We start from the raw sequence: 23342 nt of genomic DNA, 5'->3' as shown, positions 1-23342 counted from the left end.
AACATATTAACTGGTATATATTTGCCTTTCCTGTAGCATTATTCATCGGACCGGTGGACCTGCGGCGATTAATCTTTCGCAGGAAGAAAGCTCAATCGATTCCAACCTTTCGTCCGATCGCGAAACGTCACCCGATCTTCGCTCCATTGACGATCATTTGCTACATCGTGGAGTAACAGCCAGTTCCTTTATTCAGCATGCCACCGAAAAGCTACAAAGTCTCACCCAAGAACTGAACCAATCAGACGAAGAGTTAGAACAAGCCATCAAGAACCAGCGCAATCTAGCCAACAGCAGCAGTCCGGCACGGAGCGCTGTCGCTATGACCGAACAAATCGGGTCGAATATTCTTTCTTCCTCACCCTCTTCTAGTCTTTACGCTAATGGTAGCATCGGTGGGATCGATAGCTTAGCAGCGGCGGCAGCTGCTACGTTAATTCCAACTGCAACCACAAACGTTCGACCTTCCTTTACGACCACTAGCATCGGGGATGGTACGATGAAACAACAAAGTATCGAAGAAAATAGCTACCGTTATCGTTTCCAACCCATCCTGCCGGAATTGGTGACGGCATGCTCTCCACCAGTGGTACGAGAGTCCAGCAGTAGTCCAACACAATATCCGGCCAGACAGCAGCAGCAACATCTCGTGATGTGGCCGAACGCAATCGACGAGAATACCTCCCGCATCATCAAAATCGAATCGTACCAGTCGTCTGCTGTTGTTGGTAGTAAGGATGTGCTGGATGGTGGTGGTGGCGGTGGTGGTATTGGAATGGAACGAGCCTTGAATCGTACCGTAATAGGACGTCCCATCATGGCCAACGACGATATGATGATGGAGAGCGTCGACCTAACCATCGGTGGATCCGACGACAACAGCTTCGTTGGTGGTAAATACGATAAACTGTTCAAACTGATCAAGCACTTTCTGCGGCGACACATATGAGAAAAGGGTGCTTTCGATTGTCGGAAAATGACAGTGTCACAAATACGCTCCAGATATACAGTACGGCGGTGCATTCCACGGCAAACCAGTGCAGAGATTGGTTCGCTTATGGTTGCACTTGAGACCAGTTTCCAAATTTAAGGATGAGACCTTAACCTGGAATGTTGGTACCTGTTAACATGGAGCAAATAGTGACTTTTTCCGTGAAGGTTTCGTTCGTTTTACTGCTCTCTTACTGCAAATATGTTCATGACAGAAAGCAATGGATAAGAGACGAGTGAAATGTTCCAGTTTCAGGGAGATGTAAATAATAACTTTAGGTTATTTGATGTCCTGCTCCTAGAAAAGACGGTACTCCACGTATAGTCTATTAAGTTAAAATACAATCATTATAAAAACTTTACAAAAGCAATATTGGGGACAGAATGAAAGAAGGAAGACGGTTAAAATGTGTGTGTATAACTCCGGTGTCTGTTGTCTTTCTCCTAAAGTCTTTGCCTAATAGAAAGGTTTCCACAAGCTTTATTATGTTCTTTTAATAGACTAGCAACGGACCAGCTTCATAGTTCGTAATACAGTACTGATGTTTTTGATAAATGCAAATAAACGAAAACACAAAACCATAACATGACACAAACACAAAAATAAACAAAAACACGCAATAATCAAAGCATGTAATACGTATTTAACCGGTATTGTAAGGTTTTGTTTACGTTCTTTTTTACTACTATGTTCACTGATAACGCAACAAAGCGGTATAAAAAAAGGAACTAAAGTACAGGAGTGTTGTTGATAAGCTTAAGATTTTTTTTCGTTTTGCAAATACCAAAAAAAATCAAAGTGCGTTTGTTCTACACTTAAAATGGGAACATAAAAATGGAATTTATACGATTTGTTCATATTATGCAATTGTGGGATTTTTCATAGGGTTTTTTTTGCCTTTACCTTTGCCTTTTAAATGTTTATTTGTGCTTACACGTATTTTAGTAATATCAATAACAAGAGATTATTTAATTAATTTAACGTATTCTGTCTCAAAATATGAAGCTAGCTTTCATTTGTATTAATTTTATGTGGGAATATGTTTAGTTATATAAGACAATCGAAAGCGAAATCCTTGCTCATGTGTCGTTTTAACCTATAGTGTAATATAAAGGTATTTTATAAATTAACTAATATTTCTCTTTCCCTCTGTGTGCATTTCTTTTTGTAGATAAACTACTTTCCGGTTCGCCAAATCGATTAGAATCGCCGGGTCTGAATGACAGGTCATTAAGTCCCAATCTTTGGCATGGATCGATAGAAACCAGTACGGACACGCTGGTACCTGTTGATCAATATCCGCTGTCCGCCGGCAGTATGCAAGGTGTGTTGAGCAACTTGAAGGAAGACGTCGAAAACATCCGGCAGGGATCTGAACGGCGGAAGGCAACACTGTTGGAACACGAGCAGCACTACAGCAGCAGCAACGGTGTCGGTGGTGATGGTAGTATTAGTTTAGCGGTAGGAAACAGTGATAGTAGTCAGCAGAGACTTGCAAATGGTAAAGCATCGGAAACGACAATGGCGCCGAATGACATTTCTGACGGGGCCGAGGTCACGAGCGATAGCGATACCGTTAAAGCTCCGACTGGTGATAGTAATGGATGTGATTTTACTAGTGATTACGATAGGGTAAGTGAGCGAGAACGTTTGGAAAGATGCATTCAATAATTAAACCACTTTATCGGGCACTTTCAGAAATTATCAAATCAATCAACGTTGGCGCTTGCCTGCGATTCGCTACCAAAAGATCGACCTGATTATCGCCACCAGCAGCATCCGCCCGAACCGACCTTGGAAAGTGATCGCGGTGGAGGAGGGCCAACAGGGCGGTCGGCTCTGTCGTCTGTCGCACAGAACAACAATGTCAGCTGTGGTGGTGTTAACTACAACAAACTCAAAGCGAATGGTACGCCGGGCGTACCGATTGCACCGATGTCCACTGGTTCGGCCACCACCAACAACTTGCTCACCTCGATGATGCTGATGGACGAAAGCATTATCATTCAGCCACAGTTTCAGCAGCTTGAAATCAATGGAAAACAGCCATCTGGCGATGGTGGAACAGCAAATGCTGGATACGGCCTGATAATGCCACAGAAGGAACGACGACGAAGAAACTCGTCCAACTCGAAACATGACCTTATGAGCCCTTGTAAACCAACCAACGGAAGGTAGGGAAAGAGCTTCTTAAAAAGATAAGAAAGAAACGGAAGTCCTGATTGTTTTCCTTTCCCTCCCCATTTTCACAGTATATCCCCAAGTGCCACACACTCCCGGTTTTCGACGCCGGGTGCCCGGTCACTGCCACTGACACCACCGAGTGTACCGTACGCGGCGGATAGGCCACCGGTAGCGACGTTCTCGTGCCCGGACGGGTTGGCTCACGCACTCTCGGAACAAAATTTACGCCTCCAGCAGATTGTCTACGAACATCGGGTAAGCTTGTCCAGCTCGGTTGAGCAAATATTATATTAATGAGTAACTAACACACTTTACCTGCATATTGTAGCTTCGCGAGGAAGCGCTACAGCGTGAACTGTACGCCACACGGTTAGCGCTGTTGAAGAAAACCTGCCAGCACTGTTGTAGCAGCAGCGCCCAACCACAGTACGGCAATGAGGATCCCGTGAGTAACATTTGCTTACCTATCAATACACGAATCGCTTTGTTACGATTTGCTAGCGACAGAAAGAAATATTGGTGTTCCGGTATCATTTTTGTTTGGCGTTCGACCGATGAGTGTGGAAGATAAATTCGGGCAAAAGATCCCCGTAAGCGACAGAGCGGAGGGCACTCATGCTATCATTATTTGTCAAACTAATTATTCCGAAACCAAAGAATGCCCATGAAACATTAATTGATTTGAACAGCAAACTCTGTCGTTGGCAAATCGGAAAAAAGTGAAAATTCATCCCGAATAAGTGAAACAACCATATAGCAGGGAATCTTCGCTGGCCTTAATTTATATAATGTGCTTTACTTTAGGAATTTTGGAACTGTGCGAGCTGCGCGGGGGGTAGAGAGAGAGAGAGAGAGCATGATGCTTTTTTGAGTTGCAATAGCTCAATGAAAATTGTCCAGAAATGTTCACTGTTTTGGCTGTTGTTTACTCTAGATCCTTACAACAATCCCATTATGCTTGCCTTGCGATTGTTGGCTAGGAAGCTTGGTTTTTTTTTTTAAATTAGTTCTAATTAGAAAGGACAACACGATACAGCTTCCCGTCGTGGATGAAATTAACGCTTGACTTATATTTTATTTCCCATCTCTTTTCATGGATGCGTTTTTTCCACAAAAAACAAGCCACCTTCACCCTGCTGCTGTTGGCTTTGCGAACGACAAAATTTGCGCTAAAATACTACTTCTACTACTTCTACTACTACCACTACCGCTGTCGTGTATTTGCCTTGGCTAGCGCCGCTACTACCACTACTACTACTACTACTACCTAGCACATTCTCTCCTGTGTGTGTGTGCGCGCGCGAGTGCCTAATAAGCCTTTTGCACACTGTTCGGCATGAGCCTGTCCTCTGTTGTACTAGAACCGTTTCTCACAAGTGACAATCGTTATCAATACCACACCCCCCTCCTAGGTGCCGGTGAGCATTTCCATAACCAGCGTTGCTGCTTTAACTGCTACCGCAGCCGTCACGTCCACGATGGGAGACAGGATCGGCCGGGACACCGATCGGAACCGCAGAGGTGCCCACAGTCACAGCAGCAGCCGCAGCAGTAGCGGAAGTGGTAGTATGAGCACTATCACCTCCATCCGTACCACAGCCGCCACCGCCACTACCACCGAAGATCTGTTCGCGGAAGCACTGATGGGAACTTCCTCGCTGTACGGTTTAGATGGTAAAAGTCTTTTGGTGTTTTCCGACACGGACGAGGAAGAGGATGAAGATGATGGTACGTGTGGTGGTAGTGCTGCAGAAGAGCGTTGCTTATGTCAAGCTATATTGAAACATAACCGTCGCTTCGTGCATAATGTGCGTATGTGGCGTACTGTGCGCCAGTTTCTAGAGCGTACCCGCCAGAAGCGTATGGACTACCCGTCGAGGGATCCTGTAATGCCTCCCTCAGAGCCTTTCGCTCTAGAAGATCCGCTTAGCGAGTACTATGCTGATAGTGTTGCTGACGACGATGCGAAGAGTAGTGGCAGTAGTGCCATTTTAGACGGTTGCGATGATGTTGACATTGAGCCGAGAGGGAGGATACAACAAAGACCAGACAGGAAAATCCTGCATTATGAAGGCGAAAAATCGCTCGATGGTATCATAGATGGTGGTGGTGGTGGTGGTGGTGGTGATGAGGATGAGAATGATGATGCTGAATTATCCTCCCAACTGGTCAGTGATGCGTTTTGCATAACTTTATACCGTTTTAATGCATGCATCGTTTATCGTATGAGACTAATCTTCTTCACTCTTCCATCACTAATAAGAATGTATTACTACCCAATTCCGTTTCAAAACAAAATCAAGCACTCAAGCGGTTGTTTCCTAACGAATTTAACCTAAGTATAGGGGTTTCGTGTAGCGATAAAAAATCGGAAAAGAAAAAAGTTTTTTTTGGCCTGCCCCGAGTGAGGATCGAACTCACGACCTTAAGATTATGAGACTTACGCGCTACCGACTGCGCTATCGAGGCCATGTGCGAGAGGAGGGGATAGAACCCAAACAGGTTCTAGAGAACGTGCTTTATTTGTGGATGAACTCTTGGTGATCGAAATGAACCTCTTTTATTCTCGGATGACCATGCTTGTGTTCATGTGATGTTAAATCGTGATGTTCGCGCCTTTACTAATACATTTTGTACCTTGTCCTTCGGAGGGTTGTTATTTTTATGTACTTCAAAATGTTTGTAAACGTTATTTTAACAGCGGTTTTTTATATCTATTTGTCTTTTTTAGATGGTGGATTCAATGAACGAAAATGCGTCGAATTGTTCATGGGAGGCGGTCGATGATCGGAGCGCACCATCGTCGGGCGCCAACTCGTCCCAGCAAATGCAGTACAGTAGCAGCGGTGTCGGCGGTAGCACCAGTGTGCTCTGGGTCCCGGATCATGCCGTGACACGTTGCACCACATGCCAGACCGAGTTTTGGCTCGGTCGGCGCAAGCACCACTGTCGCTCGTGTGGACAGATTTTCTGTGCGGACTGTTCCGAGTTTACGGCGCATCTGCCTGAGGAGCGACTGTATCAGCCGGTTCGGTTGTGTGGCCCATGCTACCAGCGGATCTCATCCATGACGGTTCCTGCTACCAGTTCCAGCGCAGCTGTGGCTGGTAGTCTAACTCTAACGTCCTCCGCTACGCACAGCGGCAGTCTGGCTAGTAATGTCACCGGTTCGACGGTCAATGGAACGGCAGGTAACGCACTGAACGATGACACCAATGCGTTTCTACACCGATCGAACGTAACGGCCGCGGCCACAATGATGATGCGCGATCGGATCACCAGCATGAGCCAGATCCAGTCATTGCTGGCGGCCGAATGTAGCTCGGAAGCACCGAGGGCTAGCGAAAGTTGCTGCAAGCCGAATGTTACCGCAGCGACGAACTAAACTTCGCACAGACTTACATTCTTTTCCGAATCGATCTGACACAAGTCGCGCACGTGTGCGTGTGTGTGTGGATGTTAGGAGAGGCCACATTGTAGAAAAAAAAGGACGAGTGCCAACACACATTTATTGTTACATTTTTATAATCTTATTCATCATTCTCGTTCGCACATAATTTCTATGTTCTTGTTTGTTCACATCATTATCATCATTGCACAGACACACGCAGACGCACGATTACTTTATCTAATAATTTATCGTACTTTTTACTTGTTGTTTGACTCGTGTTACGATTTCTTGCTTTAAATGATTACTGTTAGGGTTTTGTTTTTCCTTAAATAATGAAACTTACTATTGGTAAGCGTTTTCTATTTTTTTTTTAATCTTCTAACTCTCTTGGTCGCACTTGTGAGATGCATTGCTATGTACGCTTTTAGTAGGGTATCCTAATACCGTGTGTGCGCGACGTTGAAAACAGCAAACGATTAATGCTGCGTGATTAATTTGTGACCTTTCTATTTTTCCTACGATGGTTAAGTTATATAAGTGGTAACGCAAACGGAAAGGAGTAAAGAAATGAAATATTCAAATGACAGAAATAGGTTTTTTGCGGTGTAACGTCGAAAAAAAAACACGGTGTATGGAAAAATAATATGTTATATCTTATGCATTAGGGAAATCAATTGAATGGTGTGAAATAGAATATGATGAAAAGGGAAGAAAAACCCGATAAGAAGTTGATGCAAACATCAGACACTATTAAATATATGCGAAGATGAAGCGAAACAAAAACTCTAAGATTGGAATCAAAATGTTCCAACTCTCGGAAATACGCAACACACAAAAGTCAATCCCCAAGAAAGCCAAGGAACCCTGATGGGTAGAGCAAGAGCAGTAACATAAGCAATTGTAATGGAAAAAAACACGACATCGGTTTACACACATGCTGATGTGCGTAATAGTTTATCAACAAACATTATATAAATATATCTCTCACCCAAGAAAACAGCAGCAAGACCACGAATAGAAAAAAAAATATGGAAAAAGGAAATGCAAAAGTAAACACCATCATTTGAGAGAGCAGAAGAACAATATACACACACAAATAACATTAAGAAATAGGAATGCAAAACATTTAAGAAGAAATATATTATACATGTATATGGAAACAAGCATAGCTAACAAAACAAAGGGTAGATTGTAACATTACAAAACGAAGAAATGTAATGCAAGCGACAGATAAAGCAGGAATGATTTAGGGTTTTAAACAAAGAAGGAGAAAAAAACAATACAAAAGCGTCACTCCGATCGGGACACACAGCTCTGTAGCGTGTGTGCTTGAAAACATTAAAAAAACTACAACATAAGACAGAACAATGAAACGAGTTTAATAAACCACAGGTAGTGTAGTGTAGCTGACTAAAAAACCAAACCTCAAACGGAATGAATAAGGAGCGAAACGAGATAGAATGTAAACATACACAAATAGTAACCAACGGGTGTGTTGCTGAAACAACTCCAAATGATTAAACATCTCGCGCATTTCTTTGTGTGTTTGTTGTATGAGAACTAAGTTCAATATGTTTTTGTTTTCTACTCATTTTTGTCCCCGCCCGCAAAATGCCTAATGGCAAAGTAAAACAAGTAATCTCGGCATTATTAATTCAATCTTTTAGCTTACACACACAAGAAACAAACAAAAAAAAACACACACACACGAACTTATTAAGCTTCACTTGGTGTTTTACAAGTAAACAATTCACGAATCCCACGTAAAAAAGTATGCATGGCTCAGAGACAACTATAGTGCAGCGTGTAATTGTAGTACCTATCGTATGGCAAAAAAAAAGCATTGAAATACAAACTACAAACGGATATCAATGGCTTTTTTTAATATTGATGATGACATTTTAAATAGAGTTTATTTAGTTATATCAGTAATAATTTTCCTGTTTCTTACAAAAAATTACAAGTTTTATTGATTTTCCAGAGATTTTCAGTTTTTATTTACGGCAACAGCGGATTTTTCAAAAAAAATTTACGAATTCAAAATTTGTGAGATCGGCCGTTCAAATTTCGTCCGCTGAAAACGACCAAAAACGATTTTTCGACACCAAGAGAGCATCCAACGCAGGAGGTAACACTCACTTCTATGCGGAAAAGAGACAACTGTATGAAGAGCTACTCGACGGACTGTCATCAATACTGCCTCTTTGTAGGATGCTTTCTTGTTGTTTCGACTGACGAAATTGATCCGAACCGTGAAAACTGATCGTGAACCGTCAAAACCAAAAACGAGTTTCAACACCAAGAGAGCATCCATCGGAGGAGGTAACATCCACTGGTACTGTGCGTAGCACTGCAAATTGCATACCCGCTAGGCGCAAAGCGAGTTACTTTTTTCCGTTAGCTCGCACAATGGTTCTCCCACATGACAGTTACGTTTATGTAACGCAGTTATGCGATTTGCATACTGTTAGGCGCAAAAAGCTTATATGACCCTAATTATGATGGAAGAAAACCAATGTGCATGTAACGTAAAAGGGTAATTCTTTTTGCGCCTAAGAGATATGCAATTTGCTGTATTGGTTTTTACCAGTTGCTGTTACCTACTACAATGGATGCTCTCTTGGTGTTGAAAAACTAATTTTTGGATGTTTTTACCGGTCGCTTGCGACAAAATCGAACGGTCGAATCGAACCGGCTTTGAAGGAAGCCGTTCATGTAGTTCATTAATTCAGACGCTCACTGTACATTCCCAAACAAAAACATGTTTGACAGAAGCGATAACGCCACACACACCCAAATATCGCATCTTTGCGCATCAAAATAGACCGCAACAGAGAAAGACACTGTTGCACTGGGAAAGGGGGCCGCCGGTATTGTGACGGAGAAGAAAATCTTCTATTCTTTCATCGGACTGTGTTCGGAACGGAGTCAGATAAAAGCTTTTCAGCTTCAATTGTAAGTAACAACATTGGCCGGCAGGGAGATGCAAATGTTACCAAAGGGGTTCTTCTTTAGATTGCAGCAGCAGCAGCACCATATGAGGTAAAGAAGATCCTGGAATGCGAAGTTTTTATCTGCATAATGCACAGCAACAACACTTGCAGCTTGTTGGTGTTAGCCAGGATTGACGTTACAAGCGCATAGTGAAACAATTCGCGAACGTGATTTATCGAAGCAACCACATCGAACGGTCTCGCAGCGAGAAGCACCTGTATCCGTGGTAGTAGGCTTTGTTTAGCTTGTCTTATCTGGTGTAGTACCCACTGTGTACAATGTCAGTTGTTCGTTTCAGATTACTTCCATCTCGCATCCGGACCATTCTAATCAGCCACTTTGCTCTGCGGTTCAAGTGAACGTGTTTGTGCTTCTCCTGCTGGTTAGTGATTTTTTTAGCGCCGTGTCTGAGCAGTTATCACATCAATCGTAATGGACAGTGGAAAGTATAATTTTGCGATCGATCGTGGCGGTACCTTTACGGATGTGCTGTGCATTACTCCCGACCGTACCGTACGCACGCTGAAGCTACTTTCCGTCGATCCGGCCAACTATCCGGATGCACCCACCGAAGGCATACGGCGTATTTTGCAGCAGGAAACGGGACGCGCCCTGACGCCGGATGGATTGATCGATACGGGGCTGATCGGTTGGGTACGGATGGGTACAACGGTGGCCACGAACGCACTGCTCGAGCGGGCCGGCGATCCAGTGGCGTTGGTTGTGAACAAGGGCTTCCGGGATCTGCTGCAGATTGGCAATCAGGCGAGACCAAACATTTTCCAGCTGGTAAGTACGTTTAATGCCGTTTTTTTAAGTGTATCCGCAATGTATTATATCGCGTGTGCATATTTTTACATGAACGTGAACTGTAAAATGTTAATTTTGCCATCGTAAAATACATTTCTTGGACATCGTCCATCGTCTTAAATTAAGCACGAAGAAGCTACTTAGTGATGGGGGAACCCATACTGTACCGTCTTGACAAGTCGCCAAACATGTTGATGAGAAACGGATGCTTATCGTGCCATGCTTGGGAGGGAAATCTTTCGTGCAAACGCTTATCTTCATCGTAGGCTGGACCTTGGCTATGTGCATTATCGTTGGTGCCAGTGGCATAAATTATTTGTCTCATACTAGGAGAGGCTAGGTGTGGATACCCATTAAACCTGGGAATAATTAAACCTGGATTCAGAAATAATAGCAAATATAGCAGAATTTGAGCTTCAGGCGTAGTTAGATATGCTCCACTTTTCCTCTACTTTGAGCGACACAAGAACACTTTGTCCGGGATTCACGTTATCCTCACAGTTTGTCGGGAGTTCATCAATTAAAATGTTAGTGGGATCTCTGTTTCACTCCCATTAATGAATTTCTATTCTTTTTTTCCCCCAGAACATCCAAAAGCCGGCCAATCTTTACAGAGAAGTCATTGAAATCGATGCCCGTGTAGTGCCAGCTCAGGACGGAAGCTGCCAGCTGGGCGAAGCGGCCTCCAGTTGGAGAAAGCTAACTGGCGCTTCCGATGCCGTGTATCTCGAAATGGTTCAGCTGGACGAGGAAGATCTCCGGACCAAGCTGGAAGGTGTACGTGAGGCCGGCATCAACTCGCTCGCCATCGTTCTCGCCCACAGCTATGCCTGTCCGGAGCATGAGCTGCGTGTCGGACGGATCGCACAGGAGCTCGGCTTCCAGCACGTTACCCTGTCCCACCAGGCGATGCCCATGTGTCGGTTGGTAGCGCGTGGATTTACCGCTTGTGCCGAAGCGTACCTAACACCGCACGTCGAACGCTATCTGGATGGGTTCCGGAGTGGGTTCCGCGATCAGCTCCGTGGGGCCGATGTGCTGTTCATGCAGAGCGATGGTGGCCTAACGCGGATGGAACATTTCCGCGGTGCACGCGCCATACTGAGCGGACCGGCCGGAGGGGTGGTAGGCTACGCGGTGACGGGAGTACGCGATGCCGGAGAGGATCCCACGCCTCCATTGATCGGGTTCGATATGGGCGGTACCTCGACGGATGTGTCACGGTACGCCGGAACGTACGAGCACGTGATCGAAAGCACGACGGCGGGCGTAACGATACAAGCGCCCCAGCTCGACATTAACACGGTGGCGGCCGGTGGTGGTTCGCGACTCTTTTTCCGTTCCGGATTGTTCGTGGTCGGACCGGAATCGGCCGGTGCCCATCCGGGACCGACGTGCTATCGGAAGGGCGGTCCACTGACCGTTACCGATGCGAATCTTATACTCGGCCGACTGTTGCCCGAATACTTTCCGGCCATTTTTGGTCCGAACGAAAACGAACCGCTCGATTACGAAGCGACGCGGACCGCTTTCGAGGAGCTGCGCGAGGAAATTAACGACCATCTGGCGACTAGCGGTGACGGTGGTCCACTGTCGCTCGAACAAGTCGCGATGGGTTTCGTGCGCGTTGCCAACGAAGCCATGTGCCGCCCGATCCGTGCACTGACGCAGGCGCGCGGTTACGACACGGCCCGTCACGTACTGGCGTGCTTCGGTGGTGCCGGTGGCCAACACGCTTGCAGCATCGCAAAGCAGCTCGGCATGGGGAAGGTCGTGATGCACAAATACGCGGGCATTCTGTCCGCGTACGGCATGGCCCTTGCGGATGTGGTGCACGAAACGCAGGAACCGTGCGGGTTGGAACTGTGTCCGGATAATCGGGCCGCACTGAAGGAACGGTTGCACGTGCTTTCGGCCCGCTGTGTGGAGCAGCTGGAGGCGCAAGGTTTTACCCTGGCCGATGAGGGTTCCATCTCGCTCGAACCGTACCTTCACCTGCGCTACGAAGGGACGGACTGTGCGCTAATGTGCGCACCGGACCGGGTGGTCGAAAATCCGGACCACACCGTCTACGGGTTTGGCGATTTTGGCCGCACGTTTCACGAACGCTACAGGAGCGAGTTTGGATTCGTGCTGCAGGGACGTCGCATCCTGGTGGACGATATCCGTGTGCGCGGATGTGGCCGTGCATCGCTGTTCACCGAACCGGACATCGCGGAAGCGACGGGACCGATCTATCCCGAGAAAACAACCGTAGCGTACTTCGAGGAAGGTGGTGGCGGACAGGAAGCGGCCGGCCGACTCGTCACACCGGTGTACGATTGTGCGAAGCTGCGCTATGGTCACCGGATCGATGGACCGGCGATACTGATCGATCGTCTTTCGACGATTGTCATAGAACCGGGCTCGAGGGCGATCGTTACCCGGCGGGGCGATCTTACGATCGACATCGGTGCGGGCAACCAGCGGCCGAAGGTGGACGAACGGTTGGATGCGGTACAGCTGAGCATCTTCAACCATCGGTTCATGAGCATCGCCGAGCAGATGGGACGCGTGCTGCAGCGTACGTCCATCTCGACCAACATTAAGGAACGGCTCGACTTCTCGTGCGCCCTGTTCGGACCGGACGGTGGGCTCGTGTCGAACGCGCCGCACATCCCCGTCCATCTCGGTGCGATGCAGGAAACGGTCCAGTATCAGCTGAGACGACGCGGTGGCACACTCAAGCCGGGCGATGTGCTATTGTCCAACCATCCGCAAGCTGGCGGTTCGCATCTGCCCGATCTGACCGTGATCACGCCGGTATTTACGCCTGCCGAACCGAACCCAGTGTTTTTCGTCGCTTCTCGTGGTCACCATGCGGACATTGGCGGTATTACGCCGGGTTCGATGCCACCGCACTCAACCTCGCTCGATCAGGAAGGTGCAGCGTTCAAATCGTTTCTGCTCGTGGACGGTGGCGTGTTTCAGGAGTATGCCATCGTTGAACGTTTGACCCGTTCCGCCGCTGGATCGGGCGCTCCCGGGACGCGCAACCTTTCGGACAATCTGTCCGATCTGCGGGCACAAATTGCCGCCAACCAGAAAGGTATTCAGCTCGTATCGGAACTGATCGATGCGTACGGGTTGTCCGTGGTGCAGGCGTACATGGGCCACATGCAGCAGAATGCCGAACTAGCCGTGCGTGATATGCTGAAAGCGATTGCGAAGGATACGCGCGAACGGACCGGTACGACGGTGCTGGAAGCGGAACAGTATATGGACGACGGCACCCCGATCAGGCTGGTGGTGCGTATCGACGAAGAGCAAGGATCGGCCGTGTGTGATTTTACCGGTACCGGGCCGGAAGTGAGCGGCAACTGTAATGCACCGAGGGCGATAACGTTGTCCGCACTGATTTACTGTTTGCGCTGCATGGTCGGTCACGATGTGCCACTGAACCAGGGCTGTTTGGCACCGATTGAGGTCATTATTCCACCGGGCTCCATACTGGACCCGTCCGAAGGTGCTGCCGTCGTCGGTGGGAATGTGCTGACCTCGCAGCGAGTCGTAGATACGGTGTTTGACGCGTTCGAAACGTGTGCCGCTTCGCAGGGCTGCATGAACAACGTCACGATCGGTGACGAAGGTTGGGGATACTATGAAACGGTCGCGGGTGGTAGCGGTGCCGGTCCGGGATGGCATGGAACGGGCGGTGTACATACGCACATGACCAACACACGCATAACCGATCCGGAAATACTCGAGCTGCGCTATCCGATCATACTGCGGCGCTTTACGTTGCGCGACGATGGTAGTGGTGGTGCGGGCCGTTTCCACGGTGGCGAAGGTGTCCATCGGGAGCTGCTGTTCCGGAAACCGATGACACTTTCGGTGCTGACCGAGCGTCGCACACTGCGACCGTATGGGGCGGCTGGTGGATCTCCCGGCAAACCTGGACTGAATCTGCTTATCCGTGCGGGACCACGTCCCGGTCAGCCGGGACACCGAGCGGTCAACATTGGTGGCAAGACAGCGGTACAGGTAGGACCGGGCGATGTGTTCTCGATGAAAACACCGGGCGGCGGAGGATACGGTGTGCCGGATGACGAGGAAGGACCTGGGCCACTGTTCAGCACGCAACGTCAGCAACGACAAGAGGCAGCAGCGGCCGCCATCGTTTCGGTCGGGTCATCGAAGGCGTTCATGGAGCGCGGTAGTGTGTATGAGTACCGGATGGCACAGGAGTCTGTCTGATGGCACGAGATCGGGTTCAACTTTAACTTCTATCTCGTGCTGATCGTCGTACTGCTCGTGATCGTGATCGTAATGTTCAAATAGCCCCCGGGGAGCGATGGAGATTCAATCGGACGCCGGTCGGGGTTTCTCCTCTCGTTTGACGGTGGCGATGGTGGTGTTTGGCTGGAGCAGCACACGCGGCAACAGTTCGAGTAGGAGCAGCAGTAACAGCGGTAGTGTTCTGTAGGTAGCAAACTTCTTATTAATCACACTTCTCTATACAACGCAGCAGCACACACACACACAGTGTAGCTGGTTACTTCTTTCTGTGTCAATCCATGTAGGTACGGCGTGTTCTTCCAACCATAAGTCAAGTTTTTTAGCAGGCCAAAAGCGTTAGATGATGTATACGGAAGCGGGTGTTTGTACTGTCCATCTATTCGGAAACGACCAATATTGTCGGTAGCTTTATTAGGTTAGAATTTAGAGACGATTTTTCGACACGCACTAGCACTCACCATACTTTTCTCTTTAATGTGCCACAGGCGCAGATACGTCGGTTGTGTGGTGAGTTGTTTGTTGTGTGTCCTCCGTTCATAGAACTCTGTAGCCAAATTTTACATTATACATCCGTAGCCAATGATTGCCTTTTTGTAAAAGTGAAACCTAAGCATACGGTGAAACAAAATATATACGCACACATTTCTCACGTAGTAGAAGTAGAAAGTGGTTTTAGTGTGTTTTAAACATTTCATTCCTTTTTTGTTTTTTTTTTTCAATAGTACTGCCTTCACTTCGTTTATTCACCATCTGATTGTTTCGAAAGAAAATGAAGTAATCATCACGCACACTAAAGAAAATGAAAATGAAACATATCATTGTTATCGGGTGAATGAGTCCGATGAGTCGTTCGTCAATTGATAACTTTAAAAAAGAAACACATTTTCATAAACATTTTGAGCATCTTTCTAAGGAAACGTTGTTTTGTTTTTGTGCACAATGGCGCCCATAATCGAAAGGAAAATGGACACACCATTTTCCAAAACGAGCTACGAAACGATCCCCACTTCTGGGTTTCAATCTTTCATTCTCTCCCCGTATTTTCCTTTCCTCTTTTGTTGGGCCCACTCTCTCTCTCTCTCTCTCCATCGCTGTCTCTGTCCATATTCCTAGCTATCTTTCACTATTTCTTGTTTCAACCTGTTCACTATTCACCTTTACTAATCCCTTACTGTTTTACTTTTAAGGATGAATTTTTCTCTTCTTGTAAGGTTTTTCTTGTGTGCATTTTAAGTGTTTTTGTTGATGTTCCATATTTGGTTTACTATTGTTTCTTCCTTACATATTCTCTTTCCCTCTTTATTACACTTGTTTTCTCACTCGAAGTGTTCGAGTTTCTAACTACTTTTTCGTGTTTTTTTTCTTGCAATTTTTACAAACTTCCTACATCGAAGCTGCTTTCTGCTTTAAGTTGGTTTTGTTTTTGTGTAACATCCACGTTATCGTATGGACTTAGCTAGTGTATTTTTGCGCTCTTCGATAATTAAGTCTACACACCACATCCTGTATCGTCGTGTGCGTTCCACCGCATACAGGACACACAACATGGAAGTAATGATTCCGTTTTCATTCATTTACCTTGAGTTACTACACTCTTTATATTCATTTTTCTCAACCGTACACACATGCACACATCCACATCCACTCACTCATATCTTTTTGCTTGGCAGTGCAAACAATTAGAAAAAAGAAGCATATACAAGCGTGGCACACAATGGGGACATCGTCGTCGTCCTTCCCCTTCGCTCAATCACACGCACATGCATACCATACAAACACAGTGCACGCCCGCCGTTCACTTTTGTTACATTCTCACATTGTTTTTTGTATCACAATTTTATTTACCGTCAAGTGATCATACGTTTTCGTTTTTCCTTTCTGTTGTTTTGTAACACTTGTAACCCTTTTTTGTGTGTCAACGTTTATCCTATCCTTTAAGTGTATTGTGTTGCGTTATCATCTGACTTCCGCATCCCACATGCCGAATGAAGATGGGGTAAGGGTCCAAAACACATCTTGTAGTACATAGCGTTCCGAAATTGTGTTATTCTATTAGACACTGATAATGGTTCCTCTTTCGGTTTACTGTGCCACCGTTGCACCAGTGGCGCTAGCATTGCTGGTTCCGTTCAAGCTCTCCACACCGGCTGGTGGTGATGGTTTGTTGCTTATTGTATCGTCTGCAAAAAGAAGGAATAGTTTTATAAAACTGATTGAAAATGACGTCAATGAATGAAGTAGTAGAGGTAAAAATCGTCACGCAATTCGAAACGGCCGGATATGATGCACGCGTTACAACACTTGGCGAATATTTTTGTTTACAACGATGACAAACGATTGTAAGTATTCTCCTCATTGTGTCTAAATAAAAAAGAGAACAAAATAAACAAAACAAATTATATAACAGAATGAAATAAAGAAAAAGATAATCAACCTAATAACTTTGTTTTGTTTCTTATTTCTAAGCTATTCTAAGCAAAGTAAAGCTCTCCAAGCAGAAACAGGTCCGAGACTTTCGAATGTAACTTAGGTTGAAAAAATACGAAATTATATAAAAAAAACTAACCTTATACAATTGATGGTATGCTTTTGATTATTGTGTATGCGTGTGTGTGTTTTCCTTTTTGTCGGTTCCCCGTTTGCTACTTTATCTCTTCAAATTTCTAGCCGTATCCTTTTGCTTTTGTTTCCTCATGCCCAAACATTTCATTACACAATTGCCTAGACGCAGTCAACTATTTTTTTTTTCTTTCTTTCGTATTTCATTGGCGAAATTGCTTTCTTCATACCTTTCTATTTTCCAACGCACATACAACCGTGCCCCTAAATTTCACTCATCTCTTCGTCACTGGTCTTCCCGTCATCGTACCATTATTCTTCGCTTCTTGTCTATCCACACATTGGGTGTTGTGTGGCAACTTAAGCTTATTAAACAAACAAACAAAAAAGAAGAAAATCTGTTTCCATTTCATTTGTCTGTTTTCCTCTTCTATTCTTTCTCTCTATCTATCTCTCTGTTTCGTATGACTCACTCTACCGTTATGTTTTATTTGCTTCTGTTTACGAAAGATTTTAAAGCAATTCATTTATTACCCTAATCATTAATAGAGGACACAGTTGTACAAACACATCAAACACTAAAGTATGTTCTTGCTTTGTTTTGTATTTCTACCGTTTACGCTACTGTACTGCAATCGGGTTCGTATTATGTATCGTATGTACTTGTAGATCGTTTTGTAAGCATAATGATATGCGCCGTAAAAGTAGGAATAAAATAATTATAATAATAATAATAATAGTAGTTGTAGTAGGTAATGGTAATAATCGTACATCTTCCTGTCTAAATTGTTTCTCACTTCCCTGTACACCGCGTTAGTAGAGTGTGTGTGTGTGTATGTGGGACGGGAAGGAGGTGGTTTGGTAAAGAAAATTAGCACTAGTACTGGGAGCATATCGATCGAATGGAAATGTGATCGTTGTGGCTCGTATGTTTCAGCTGACGAGTAAAACACAGAAGGCGGGAGAAAACGGGCTTCATTTGTAATATAATGTTTGTCTCCTATATGCACCCTCTTTGCGCAACATCAATGTTTTCGCACACAAGTTGTGAACATTAGTTAGACCATCATCTTCGGACTTCAAATCAGAAGTAGCTAACAAAAAATAAGATCCGTCTGTTTTTATGCATGCGCGCGCGTGTGTGTGTGTGTGAGATAGAAGGACAGCGACAGAAAGAATGAGAAGAACAGGGATTAAAAGAACAGTTTACTAACTAAAACCTTATTGGTAGGGCACCAATGGAACTACCCGATGCATTCTTCGCTTCTCACATCAGCATCTTTAACTTCTGTGTACGATTTCTTTGTTTCGATCTTTTTTGTTTTCCTAACCTACAATTCTTATCAACTAACTACATGTCCGTTCCACAAACCATTGCCAAAGGTTCGCTAGTGACCCCGCTCTCCTATATTGTATGCATGTACCAAAGCAAGCACGTTCCGGGGGAGCTTAAGCTTTAACTGTTTTGTCCAATTTCGATTGACAAAATGTGCCGTATGTACAATTGATAAGTCCGAAAGAAAAATGGAAGAATATACGATCACTACTATCCGCCACTCTCCCAATTGCTTAACTAACATCCAGGACTCACGGGATGCATTTGATTTGTGCAAAATTTTCAAGGAAATAGTACTTTCCCATCATCGTTATTCTTGTTTGTGTGCTGTTAAGTCGTTTGCCTTTCCAGTAAACGGATGATTACGCCACAGAGGACCACGCTTCTTCTAGAATTTCATCTACAGCTCATATCTACATCAGAGATCACCCGTAGAACCATGGTAGTTTTGCTAAAGATTGTGCGAAATCTCTTCACCAAAGATAACCATGACTAAATGCAAGCTTGCAATGCTTACGTGCCTCTGTCAGTACATCATCTTACCAGAGAACGAACTCTGGTAAGCAACAGCAGAAGAACGAACGCAGTTATCAGGAATCGCTTGTGAGAGGAACAAATGTGTTCCACTAATTGTTGATCCCTATCATCCCAAAAATCCTGTCCACGTCCCTCACCTACTGTCCCCACCGCGTGCACCATTGTTTAAAGCTCCCTCTATCACGACGGCAGGTGTCGCTTCACTACGCTCACTCCCTACCAGTGATGCTTTCTTTCCATTTTCCGTTCCACCACCACTACTATCGAGCTTTTCTGTCGGTGCTTCCGGTGGTAGTTCCGGGTGTGGTGGTCCGGACGATGTTCGACGATCGCGCTTTGACGCGGGCGCTGCTATTACCGCTTGCTGTTCTTTTGCGTGACGATCTTCCTGTTGTGATGTGTCGACAAGTCCTTTGCTATTACCTGTCGTCGACACTAGTGTGGTTCCGGCGGTTGTACCTGTGGGCGTTGCAGTGACGGCTGCTGCCGCTGCTGTGCTGTTGTTCGGTATCGATGGTGATCGTCTTTCGTGTGTCGTTCCCGCACCGATCATTTCTGCTGGACTGCCACCGCTCTTGGCCGTTGCAGCTGCATCCGGTGATCCGGCAGTTGTGTTCTGTGGGCCACCCGCACTACCATTACTGTTGATCGCTATCGCAGACCCGGGCGGTGTAGATTGCTGCTGCCGATGCTTATCCACCGCTCCATTATCGCTCGATCCGTGATTGTTCGATAGTGATTCCTTTGCGTTTTCCTTCGCATCGGCAGGAGTGTTTCCTGCAATGGGGGCCGCCGTTCTGTCTTCCTTCACCACAATGCTATCCTTGGACGCTTCGTCTGTGGCACTGCGTGAAACTGGGCGCGATTCCGCCATCGTACTGCTACCGCCACCGTTCGTTTCGTGCGCTTCCCCACCGGGCGTTCCTGCACGTGCTCCAGGGCTTTCCCGCGTTCCCGGCGAAGATGAGCCGGAGCGTTTAATCACACCAGCACCTCCACCTCCACCAACTGTCTCCGATTCACTGCTAGCGGTTGATTTAATCACGTTTGTGCTGTTATGGGAATCGGGAACTACGGTAACACCTGTCGGAGAGCGCGATTTGCCAACCGAATCCGTATTACCGTTGCCAGTCGGTCCAACGGTCGAACTGTTGGTGGTACTGTTAATACTAGCGACGTTTGTACTATTTACACTGTGTTCCGTGGTTCCTGCTGCTACTGACACTGGTGGACCAGGTGGACCCGCGACGGAAGATGGTACCGATGAGGGTGGCGCATTAGCAATTGGCTGTTCCACTCGATGGGGAGCCGATGATCCGCGATGCTGCTGCTGTTGGGCTGATGCGCGTTCCTGTGATGCTGCAGCGGCTGCAGCAGCAGCCATTGCCGCATGATGATGAAGATGGTGATGATGGGCCGCCGCCACCGCTTGATGGTGTGTGGTTGGTGGCGTTATGACCGCACTGCTACGTCCACTCGCTCCCGGCGGATGTTGCGAGAGCGGCGGTTGCGTTTGTGCTCCCGGATGCGAACCGGGCGGTGGCGCCGGATGATGATGCAGATGATGCAGATGATGGCTTCCACCGCCACCACCCACCGGCGAGTGTGAGGAAAGGCCCGGATGGGGGTGGGGTGGTTTGCTGCTGAGCGATAGCGGAGACGCCGCTGCTGCTGCCATTGCGGCGGCCGTATAGTATGGATGGGGTGCCGCCGCACTGTTCGGGGCCGCTGTACTACTGCTGCTGCTCGTCGCCACAACCGGTGACGACGGTGAAGCTCTGGTGGCCGGATGCGGTGACGGATGGGTGGATGATTTGCTGGACGTTAGGGCGAGCGGTGCACCATGCGGTGACGTGAGGTGGTGCGGCGACGGTGCAAGATGGTGACCACTGTTGGGGGAGGATACGACCGCTACCGGTGATCCACCGGCGGACAGGTTCATCGAACCGTGCGCCGGTGGCGGAATGTGACCGGCCAGGCTGAGGTTCTGGGCGTTTGCCAGCGCCGCCGTGTGGGACAGATTCAACCCACCGATGTGTGCCATCGACGAGTGGTAGGAGCTCATCGTGGATGCGATGCTGTGGCTATAGGCGGCCGCTGCCGCTGCCAGGCTGGTCGGTATGGATGGATGACCGAGTGCGCTGCCCGGTGGCGGTGGTTGCGGCACCATACCCGCAGACGGATGCGACAGATTGAGGGATGAGGCCGACGGTGGTTGTGGCACTTGTGGCAACCCGAGACCCATGCTTAGTCCCAGCGATGGATGCAGCGGATGATGCGAGGGCAACCCGAGTGGGCCACCCTGGGGCCGCATACCAAGCCCGAGCGGTGTCGACAAACCAGGCGGTAGACCCGGTATCGAGAAGAACGGTCGGGGCAGCGTGTGAGGCATCATGTGCATCATGCGCTCACGCTCTCGCTCCCGCTCCCGCTCACGTTCCCGCTCGCGAGCCGCCTCACGCTCGCGCTCCTTTTCGCGCTGCTCACGTTCACGCTGCTCCTTTTCCCGCTGCTGCCGTTCGCGCTCCTCCTTCTCGCGTTGCTCCTTTTCCCGTTGTTCTTTCTCGCGCTGCTCGCGTTCCCGCTGCTCTCGAAGCTCGCGCTCCTTTTCACGCTCGATCGCTGCTTCCCGGGCCTGCTCGCGGGCACGTTCTTCCTCACGCAACCGGGCAGCCCTGTGCTCCTCCTCGAGCTTCATACGCTCGTGGATGCTTTGCATTCCCATCCCGGGCAGCATACCGTACAGGTTTGTCGGATAGGGAAGGGACGGATAGAGGGGATGAGCCGCCGCCGAGTGGTGGCCTGCCCGGAGCATCTGGTAGCGTGGATCCAAATAGATGGCCGGATCGTGATACGCTAGTGCTGCCGGATTGAAGAGATTTGCTGTAACGGGAAAATGTTACATTATCGGCCATTGTACGATATGGGGCTTTCGCGCAACGTTCGGTTCACTTACCTGGAGGCATGCCGGGTATGGATCCAAAAGCTGAATATGCATCAATGGGAAATGCTCCGGCAGGATGGGCGAGCCGATCGTCCGGTCTGTACGGCTGGAACCCACTGCGGGCCAACAGTTCCGACTGGATAGTATTCGAACTGGGCGGGTTTAAACGCGGCATCTGCAATATAGAGCAATTACGTTTAATACGATCAATCCTTTCCGAATGAACAAAATCGAGCCTTACCTTCTCTGGTGGTTGTGGTGAGGAACGCTGCTGCTGTTGATGTTGCTTCTTCGCCCCATCAACACCTCCGCCCCGACCATCCCGTCCGTCACCGCTTCGTATCCTTCCGTCGCTAATGATGTTCCCCCTCGAATCTTCTCGTCTATCCACCACCATCGAGGACATTGAATTTCCGCGACCGTCCACCATTTGCATCCCACTGCCATCTCCACCACGCTCACGATCCCGATCACGATGATCTCTGTCTCTGCCACCTCCTCCTCCTCCACCCGCACCCCCGCCACCTCCACCTCCTGGGCCAGGACCTCCGCTGGAACTGCCGCCGCCGGGTGCACCTACACCACCAGCACCACCCGCACCGGACCCCGGTTCGTCCTCCTTGACGTCCGCTTGCTTGGCGAGGTTTCGCAGTGCAGCTGCAAACGACCCTGCACTACCACCACCGCCACCACCACCTGCACCAGCTCCACCACCAGCACCACTACTACTGCGTCCACCGGATGAAGGGTTTTGGGCGTTAGGCGAAGCATGTATAGCAGCCGTCCCACCGTGCGCCACCGACGGTACACCGAGCGGGGTCTGCTGTGGTGGCGGTGGAACCAGTCCCGGCGAAGCACCGGGCGGAAGATGGTTCGGACCACTGAGCAGGTGATTCGAATGTGGGGAGGAAGACGGATGGTGTAGCAGTTGCTGGGTGGAGGGAAGAACGGGCGGCGCTGGACTGGTGACGGGACGTTTTTGTGCTAGTTTCGATTGTACTGAAGAGAAAGACATGGAAAATAAAGACAACACTATTAATTACATGTATTGAGATCTTTTATAATAATTAGCTTAGAGAGATAATTTTTGTATAAGCAACTTACAGTAGACAGGAAAAAACACTTAACACTAATTCAACCAATTCGCATCAAAATAAATCAATTTATAAAATTTTGCAAAATTACTCAAAAAAAAGGTAAGGCTCTGAAATGTTTAGAATTTTTTATTTTTTTAATATTTTTTATTTTTTTTTATTTAAAGCATTATTTGAGTGAAAAGAAACTTATTTCAACCAATTTGCATCAAAATAAATCAATT

General features: G+C 47.5%; 3 protein-coding genes and 1 non-coding gene across 27 annotated transcripts in view; 2 read left to right on the top strand and 2 right to left on the bottom strand.

The window, feature by feature from the left end:
* Window positions 1-8432, top strand: part of LOC125774823 (myotubularin-related protein 3) — a 32786-nt gene extending 24354 nt beyond the window's left edge. For 9 of the 10 annotated variants that reach the window (XM_049445090.1, XM_049445089.1, XM_049445091.1 and 6 more), the window contains 7 exons: window positions 37-893; window positions 2163-2623; window positions 2690-3165; window positions 3244-3430; window positions 3504-3620; window positions 4588-5343; window positions 5907-8432. In XM_049445090.1, the coding sequence (XP_049301047.1) occupies window positions 37-893; window positions 2163-2623; window positions 2690-3165; window positions 3244-3430; window positions 3504-3620; window positions 4588-5343; window positions 5907-6560 (3508 nt within the window). In that variant the 3' untranslated portion in view covers window positions 6561-8432. The remainder of the gene's footprint in view (window positions 1-36; window positions 894-2162; window positions 2624-2689; window positions 3166-3243; window positions 3431-3503; window positions 3621-4587; window positions 5344-5906) is intronic. The other variant, XM_049445095.1, reaches the window with a different exon arrangement.
* On the bottom strand, window positions 5572-5644 carry Trnam-cau (transfer RNA methionine (anticodon CAU)). The gene has a single exon. It is a non-coding gene; the product is annotated as a tRNA-Met (tRNA).
* An 859-nt stretch (window positions 8433-9291) lies between the features above and the next one.
* On the top strand, window positions 9292-15342 carry LOC125774825 (5-oxoprolinase). Of its 4 annotated transcripts, none has more exons than XM_049445098.1 (4): window positions 9292-9521; window positions 9589-9786; window positions 9859-10349; window positions 10956-15342. In XM_049445098.1, the coding sequence occupies exons 3-4, from the start codon at window positions 9993-9995 to the stop codon at window positions 14604-14606; spliced, it is 4008 nt and encodes a 1335-aa protein (XP_049301055.1). In that variant the 5' UTR covers window positions 9292-9521; window positions 9589-9786; window positions 9859-9992; the 3' UTR covers window positions 14607-15342. The 4 variants fall into 4 exon arrangements, with proteins under 4 accessions (XP_049301055.1, XP_049301057.1, XP_049301054.1 ...); XM_049445100.1 differs by having other exon boundaries at window positions 9582-9783; XM_049445097.1 differs by having other exon boundaries at window positions 9582-9786.
* Window positions 15343-16442: 1100 nt separating this feature from the next.
* The window catches only part of LOC125774820 (uncharacterized), an 82550-nt gene continuing 75650 nt past the window's right edge, over window positions 16443-23342 (bottom strand). For 11 of the 12 annotated variants that reach the window (XM_049445072.1, XM_049445071.1, XM_049445074.1 and 8 more), the window contains 3 exons: window positions 22266-23023; window positions 22037-22199; window positions 17216-21963 (listed from right to left, as the gene is read on the bottom strand). In XM_049445072.1, coding sequence (XP_049301029.1) covers window positions 19214-21963; window positions 22037-22199; window positions 22266-23023 — 3671 coding nt within the window. In that variant the 3' untranslated portion in view covers window positions 17216-19213. Of the gene's footprint in view, window positions 16829-17215; window positions 21964-22036; window positions 22200-22265; window positions 23024-23342 lie in introns of those variants that run through there. The other variant, XM_049445083.1, reaches the window with a different exon arrangement.

Source organism: Anopheles funestus, chromosome 2RL (assembly GCF_943734845.2).
Source record: "Anopheles funestus chromosome 2RL, idAnoFuneDA-416_04, whole genome shotgun sequence".
Classification (NCBI taxonomy): domain Eukaryota; kingdom Metazoa; phylum Arthropoda; class Insecta; order Diptera; family Culicidae; genus Anopheles; species Anopheles funestus.
Note: the sequence above shows the minus strand (reverse complement) of the source record. Positions and strands in the feature narration are given on the sequence as shown.

Coding starts and splice junctions, on each gene's coding strand:
- LOC125774825 (XM_049445098.1), top strand. CDS start 9,993: ATGGACAGTGGAAAGTATAATTTTGCGATCGATCGTGGCGGTACCTTT. Junction 10,350..10,955: donor GACCAAACATTTTCCAGCTG/GTAAGTACGTTT, acceptor TTTTTCCCCCAG/AACATCCAAAAGCCGGCCAA.